This window comes from Etheostoma cragini, chromosome 1 (genome assembly GCF_013103735.1).
Source record: "Etheostoma cragini isolate CJK2018 chromosome 1, CSU_Ecrag_1.0, whole genome shotgun sequence".
In the NCBI taxonomy this organism is placed as follows: domain Eukaryota; kingdom Metazoa; phylum Chordata; class Actinopteri; order Perciformes; family Percidae; genus Etheostoma; species Etheostoma cragini.
Window position 1 is genome coordinate 33,613,956 of NC_048407.1, and position 7,824 is coordinate 33,621,779.

A 7,824-nucleotide genomic window follows, 5' to 3' on the forward strand; every position below is an offset into this window, starting at 1 on the left:
GGTCTTAATTAATTAATAAATAATTAATCTAAATTTGGGCGGCTGTGGCTCAGTGGTAGAGCGTTTGCCCTGCAATTGGAAGGTTGAGGATTCAATCCCTGGCCCTGTAGTCCCATGTCAAAGTGTCCTTGGGCAAGACACTGAACCCCGAGTTACCCCCAATGCTGTACCATCGGAGTGTGAATGTGTGTGAGTGTGTATCTGGTGAGCAGGTGGCACCTTGTACGGCAGCCTCGGCCACAGTGTGTGAATGTGTGTGAATGGTTCCTGTATGATGTAACAGCGCTTTGAGTAGTCGTTAAGACTAGAAAAGTGCTTTATAAATACAGCACATTTACATTTAATTAGCTTTGTAGCTACTCAATTGTGATGTAACGGATGTTCATTAATATCTAAAAGTTACGCACTAAAGATCATGAGCAACCAATACGCCAACATATATTTCTTATTCACTGACTTATAATATACACATCAAAAGATAAAACTGCTTTGCTTATTCCTAAAATATAGAAGTAAAATGATAGAAATACAAAAGAATAATGAAATATTGAAGAACATTTATTTTTATAGTTTTTTATAGCTTTTATAGTTCAGCATCATCAACAAGTCATCTTTAGCCCAAAATTAAAAACAAAACAAAAATGAATAATCATAAACAATAAGAGCTGTTAAAGTTAGAGATAACAAAGTATTTCCAGCTTTTTAATTTCTTTGTGACTTGTTCAACTCATCATCTGTTAACAAGTTAATCATTAACATGTGAAAGGTATTTACACATGAATCATCAACATGCATATATCATACTAATGCTGTTTTTGCTCTCTACAACACATCAGTTACTTTTCAGATTACATTCAGCAAGAATATTGAGGAACAAACTTTAAAAATGTAAATAGTGGAATAAGTAATAAAAAGTAGAAACATTAATAAAAAGTAATAACATTAATAATAGTAAGTGAAACATCTCATCACATGGTCATTGTACTAAGGCCATTTCTGTGGACGCACGTCAACATGTACGTTGATTTAACATATTTTTAAAAGCAATAAAACTAGAAAAATGGTAAAGATTTAAAAGCAGGTCAGGAAAAGTAATTTGTGTTTAACATTTCTCATTCACTGACTTATCAATACACATAAAAAATATACAAATGTTACCAATTACATATTAGAAGTAAAGTAAAATAATACCAAACATTAAAGATAACATGTGTTACACATGGCTTTCTTAGTTCAACATCGTCAACATCTGCATCTTTATCACTACTCATCACTGTAATCATAATAAAACTAAATTAAAAAACGAATAATATAAAACCATAAGTGCACGTCAGATCAGCTGTTTTTAAGTTTTTTTATTTTTACACGAGTTCAATGCATAATAATGTTTTAGCTACAAATGTTGAGAATAAAACCATAAAAATGTAAATAGTTGAGTAAGTTATATTGAAAGTAAAACAATCTCATCACATGATATTTATTCTAAACATCTTTATGTTGTGCACACACAAGTCACTATGTTAGTTTGTTAAACATATCATTTAAAAATGAATAAAACAAGAAAAAATGGTATTATTAAAATAGAGAAAAAAAGTAATTCTTTTTAATACATTTTTGTTATTTTTTTGTCTTTTATTTTGCAAACATGGTTTGTAGAAAGTCAACTCAACGTTGCAGTGAATGAACCATAAGTTATTACAAAACATCTAAATCCTCCATCATTCACGTCATTATTCTCCACACCAGGTATACTGTGCATGGGCATACATATTTTCACCAAATGTCTGATGTTCATTTTCATAATTTTAATTTTTGTGTACATTAAACACACAGCATCTTGAAAATAGAAAAAAAAACATTTCTAATAACAAACCAAAAATTAAAAGGTAGAAATGATCTTTTCTAAATGATTTTGGTAGTACATTGTAATTTTCTTCATCATTGTCAACATCATTGTTGTGTACCAGTCATTGTGCATGAGGGCCTACAGAAGATTAATAAACAAAAACACATCTGTAATATTCAAAAAGTATAAAGCATAGAAAAATTTAAAAGTCTTATATTTATTTCCAGTTATTGTTTCAGCTTTTGCACTTGTTCAACTAATTTTTCCTTCACCAGACTTCAGCAGGCGACAGTATTCACTGCCAGGACATGGTTTACCGTACGTACACACCGCCACCGACTTGAACTGTGAAAAAAGCTCTTATAAACAATAGGTAACCTAGCAATGGTGATTATGAGCTTGTCGTCAGAATGAATGTTTTGATAGGAACCAAAGTTTACATTTTATGTTTCTCTGGGATCAGCCAGCGCGAAGGACTTCTATACTCCGATTGGTTGCTGGCGTTAGCCGCTGCACCGCGTCATAGCTCATTAACATAAAGTTGAAAGAGGTCAATTTTATGATTGACGCTCAAAACGCCCAAAACGCGATGCCGACAGATTTGCCTCATTGCAGCTGAGAGAAGCTGAGAAAAACCATCACTAAAAAGAAACAAAATCTTAAATTAGTTAAGGTAGCAGTTTCTAAAGTATTTGAGTTGTTTTAATTACACTGAATTAGATTAAAAATCTTTACTTTTCTAAGTAAAGGTAATAGTCTTGTCTTTTATTTGACTGATTACTCTTCTTTATGCTCACTTCAGTTCTCTTCAATTGTAAATTGTTCACTTAATGTTAAAAGCGTCTTTTAATCCCTTCAGTTCTTGTTCCTTTGTGATGCTCCTCCAGGCCTTTGGAACATCAGCTGGTTTGGCTTTGTATTCTACAGCAAATTGTTCGTTGTATTGAACCAGGACGTACTTCCAGTAGTCCGATGCCTCGATGGTGTTATCAGGGGGAATGAGCCAGTCTGGATAGTATTGCATGTAGTCCTTATAGGGATGCCACTCCTGTTTAGTTACTGCGTTTTGGAATAAACGATCACTGTGCACATCTGTTGTACACAGTGTTTCAACCAGCTTCTCAGTGTCCTCATCCCTGTAACTTCCAAGACCTTGTGGCCGATGAACAGCTGCATGATGTTTGTCGTGGTCTTTGCCTCCAGCCTCACACGGAACTTTACAAAATGGACATTGTTGTCCACAGCCAAACACCCGCTTGAAAAGCTCATCTTGTGGTTTGATTGGAAGTTTGTTCAGAGTCTCAGTGATGTCTTCAGAGTTTGAGAATTGGTTCTGCAGCTGTTCCTTCAATTCACCCAATGCTTTAAAGAGGCTCTTTGTAAATGGACGACATGTGCTTTGGATTTGAAACAAGGTGGCTTTTTCAGGCTCCTCTGACATTGAGATGTCTTTGATCAGATATTTGCGCATGTTGTTGATGAGCTTTGTGATGCTTTCCTTGTTATCTGGCAGCAAAACACCATCCTCTCCTTTTAAAGCTTGTTCTGTTGCTTCTGTTATTTTGTTAACTATGACCTGCAGGTTCTTACTTTTCAGTTTGCCCAAAGTTTTGTCTTCTGACATGTTTTGCAGAATGTGCTGAAATATCCAATCTTTAACATAAATCTCATACGTACAAATGTACTTGAGAAAGTTCTCAAACTCTCCCTTTTGCAGCAGCTCTCCCTGAATGTTGTACTGGAAAAAGGAGCGTGAACTGTACTCTGCTGAATGGCAACTTGTCAAAATCTGATCTACAATGTCTATTCCCAGAGATCTACTGATGTACTCTTCAACAGCAGGTTTAACACAAAGTCTGACAAAATCATTTGCTTTGCGTTGGCAGTCATCTCTCTGTTTGTATAAATCGATAAAATCTAACAAGTACTGATTCTTGTACTTCTCCAGCTGACTTCTTGGATTATTGTTAGACATGAATTTTCGGTGCATTTTTAAGAATTCCCTGGAGGCAATGCCACAAATATGAAGTTTCAGGTCAATCTCAAACTGTGAATTTGTTTTGTATTGTTTGTAGTTCTGTTCAATCTTTTCATCTATTTTCTCCAAAAGCTCTTTTGTGAAAGAGTCATGGTAATCTCCATTTGTCTTTGTTTTATCAAGAACAAACTGTGTGGAAATCTCAATGACTCTGTCTGCAAAACTCTGTAAATCTCCACTAACCCACCAATATTTCACCTTCTTCAACAAGCCGTCAGTATGGTCTCTTGTGGTCTTGAATTTGCCCAGCCCACATTTCTTTAGATTGTTAACGTTTTGCAATTTTTCATTTACATTCTGATTTGAGAAATGTTTTCTCAGTTGTTCAAGAATGCGTGCAGGTATGTCTCGTTCTGGTAGGTGAGGTATATTTTTAGTAGCTTCAGCCCACATATTTTCAAACTCATGTGTCAGCCGTTCCTCGGGCGGTGTGGTGTTTTTGCAGTGACTCAGGAGTTTCATGACCCGCTCTTCGATCACGCCTCTGGATTTCCGCTGTATGTCTTGAGCCTCTTTTAAACCGATTTTCAGTTTAAGGGCATTATCCAAGTAAATATACGCAGAATGTTCAACTTCATTTGCAAGACTGTTAATCCTCTTGAGAAAGTCAACTTTGTATTTCTCTATCAAATGTACACGTGTGTCTTTTCTTTTGTAGTAGTTTGTGAGTTTTTCCTTCATTATGTTTTGCTGGGCTGCTATTTTCTTCAACACTTCAGATTTTTTTGATTCAACCAATTCGTTCCAAATTTCCACCTGAGATTCATTGTCAGCATTTTTGATTTCCAACTCTGCTGCTGTCTGCCAGGAGAGAATCTCTTTCCTGAACTCCCATTCCCATTCACTGAACTCTTTGTCAAGGTTGTCGTACGCATGAGCCACAAGAGTGTTCCTGAAACTGAAGATGAAGTTCTCAAATTTTACGGCTTTCCAGAGGCTTTTCATCCATTCTAGAAACTCTGGAATCTGTGAGACTCCATCATGTTTATCTTCTTTCCATGTCTCCAAAAGATTTTTCTTTAAACTTGCTACAGCTTCACTGTAACCTGTGTTTACTGGTGCCATCGGTGGGGTCCCATGCCAGAGTCCCGGGATGTTCCAGTTGATTTTTTTCTATGTCATAGTCCAGCACATCTGAGAAAGCTTTTATACCGGGCTTCTTTTCCATTTCGGCTGCAATTTGAGTCATTTCATTGAGCTGGTCCAATAAATGTTTTCTATCTGTCAGATTCTTGGTATGAGCTGAGACTGCACTAACATTCTGGTGCACAAAATGACAAACTGGCTTTTTACCAATTTCCTTCATTCTCAAGAAAGCATGAGTTGCAATTTGCAGGATATCTTTCATTTCTGTTGAGTTCTCCATTGCGATGTTGATAATGGTGACATCACTTAAGCCAATCACAAAGGTTGCCAGCTGGTTGTCATGCTCATAGCTGTCCTCTAGTTGTGCCAAATCAGAAGACTTCAGACCTTCTGTGTCAATGAGAAGTATAAAGTCACAGTTCAAGTCCTTTTGTATATCCTCACTTACTCTGAGGAAGAGCATATAAGCTCCTCTTGTGCATCTGCCACTGCTGACAGGAAACTGCACACCAAACATGGTGTTGAGGAGTGTTGACTTCCCACTACTTTGAACACCCAACACCGTCAGTACCAACAGTCTGCTCTTCTCCCCGACCTTCTTGTGAAGCTCCATTAGCACATCTGTTACCCATCTCTCTGGGATGTTAGAAACATCTCCATCTAAGAGCTCTAAAGGATATCCATCCAACAGCATTTCAGCTGCCAAACCAGGGAGACGAGATATTTCATCAGCAGTGTTTGGTGATTGAAACGAAAACTCATAGATCAGCCCCATCTCTCTCATGTAATGCTCTATTCCTAAAGAGCTTTCCAGCAAAGCCTGATCCAACTCTGCAGTGAGTTTTGCATCTTTCGTCTTGCATTGCTCTTTAAATTTGTTACGCAGATCAGTCAGTTTGTCCCGAGAATGTGAATTTAACTTCAACGTCATCCACTTAAGGAAATAATCTCTTTTTTCTTTGTCACTTGTGGATAAGATTTCAATAAAACTCTTAAATCCTTTTGACAATGTTTGTTTGCTTTGCCACTCTCTGATATTTAGTTTTTCTGCCTGTAGCAGAGTTTTATACTCTTCAAGGCCTGAGTCACCAGTGTCTTTCATCCTACATTCCTCCTTCTCTAACTTCGATAACCTTTTCCAGTTATCTCCTTGCAAAGGAAGTTGTTGTTTCTTGTAGTCTGGTACACGTCGCACTCCGATTCCTTTCACAATCTCCTCAGCTGCCTTCCTTTGGTCATCACTTGTGCGTTCATCCACAGACAGACCAAGTTCAACAGCTTTGTCAAGCATATTTGCAATGCTTTGTGGGTTTTTTACATCTTTGATGGATGCCTTGATGGCTGCACAAAGTTTATTTGAAAACTCTGCTACATTTACCCTTGGATCTTTGACTTTCACACTGGTCTTTGGTAGTTCTAATTCTTTCAGTGTTTTCTTTACAGACACCTTATCCTCTGTAACATTCCCCTCCTTGTGGTTAACGACGAAGAACAGTTTGGATTTCACATCTTGAAGAGAAGTCAGAATCTTGTGCTCCTCTTCTTCAACTTTGTCCAGGAATACAAAGGTAGCGGTGGACACTTGAAAAAGAAAAGTGAACTGTGCGAGTGACTCACAAACATCCCCTCGCAAATTTGCGAATGCAACTGGCTCTGGAAATATGTTAAGATTTTCAGTACCACTGGGAAGGTACCAGCAAACCTCTACTAAACCATTGGCAATGTTTCTTTTAATTGCTCCACCTTTCATATCTCTGTGTATGAAAATATTGTTGTTGGACTGACCAAAGCTGAGAACATGATTCAACCACTGGGACTTTGATAAACTGCAGTTTCTCAGCCTCACAAATGAGTAGAATGGAAGATCTGCTTGGATAATGTTCTTTTCAACAAACCCTTTTGATTCAGACAAATCATGTGGACGCCACTCTTTGACGATGTCTCTCAGAGCCCAAAGCATCAGAGTACTCTGACTGTTATTGGCATGGGGCAACAGCAGTGGGACGGAAAACTGGCACATGGACATCTTGAGGGCCAGTTCCTGTTGCAAGAAGCTGTCAGCATAAAGGAAGAGGGCTACTATGAGGTCGAGAGGGTTGACCTTCTTATTCTCTGCAGGGTCATCTGCAGTGTACAGGTCATCATCATCATAATAATAATCATCATTATTATCATCATGATCTTCTTTGTCTGTTAATTGTGTACAGCTCCTGCATTCAGAATTGAGTTTAAATAGTTTCCTGAGAAAACCCCATGGTATGTTCTCCACAGATGAGACAGCTTCTTCATTTGTGCTGTTTTTGTTGATCTCCAAGAGAGACCGAAGAGTGAGTTTGTTAGGATAATATTTCTCCAGTCCAACTTTGGAGAGAAAGTTGCGTAGGACTGTCAAGGAGAAAGAGAAGTTCACTTTGAGATTAAGTACTACATGCAGCCCCTGTGTGTGTGTGTGTGTGTGTGTGTACATTTGTTTTCTTTGCCTTTTTGGCCAACTGTGGATCAGTGGAATAGTTCAAAATACGCGGCTTTAAGGGTGAATTATGACTGAAAAAACAACGCCCTCCAGGATTTTGCAATAGAGAAGGTTGCAAAAAAAATTGTGATTCCTTTTTGTATAGTTGTATAGTTTTTGTATACTCTGGGCTGAGTTTTGCAACCTTACCAAAAAGGCTCAGGATTCTGAAAATTTTGGTATAATATTAAAATGTCTGGTGGATTTAAAGGTCCCATGGCCCAACTTTCACTTTTTGAATTTTTGCGAAAGAGACCTCAGATCCAGTATTAGGGGACCACTAAGGTCTACATAAAGAGACTTCAGATACAGTATTAGGGACCACTAAGGTCTACATAAAGA

At 37.6% G+C, this 7,824-nt stretch overlaps 1 protein-coding gene across 1 annotated transcript in view; it reads right to left on the reverse strand.

Moving 5' to 3' along the window:
* Window positions 1-433: 433 nt before the first annotated feature.
* LOC117961704 (up-regulator of cell proliferation-like) overlaps window positions 434-7,824 on the reverse strand; it is an 8,091-nt gene continuing 700 nt past the window's right edge. The window contains 3 exon segments of the mRNA XM_034900609.1: window positions 434-444; window positions 2,644-4,988; window positions 4,990-7,355. Of these exon segments, the coding sequence (XP_034756500.1) occupies window positions 2,670-4,988; window positions 4,990-7,355 (4,685 nt within the window). The 3' untranslated portion in view covers window positions 434-444; window positions 2,644-2,669.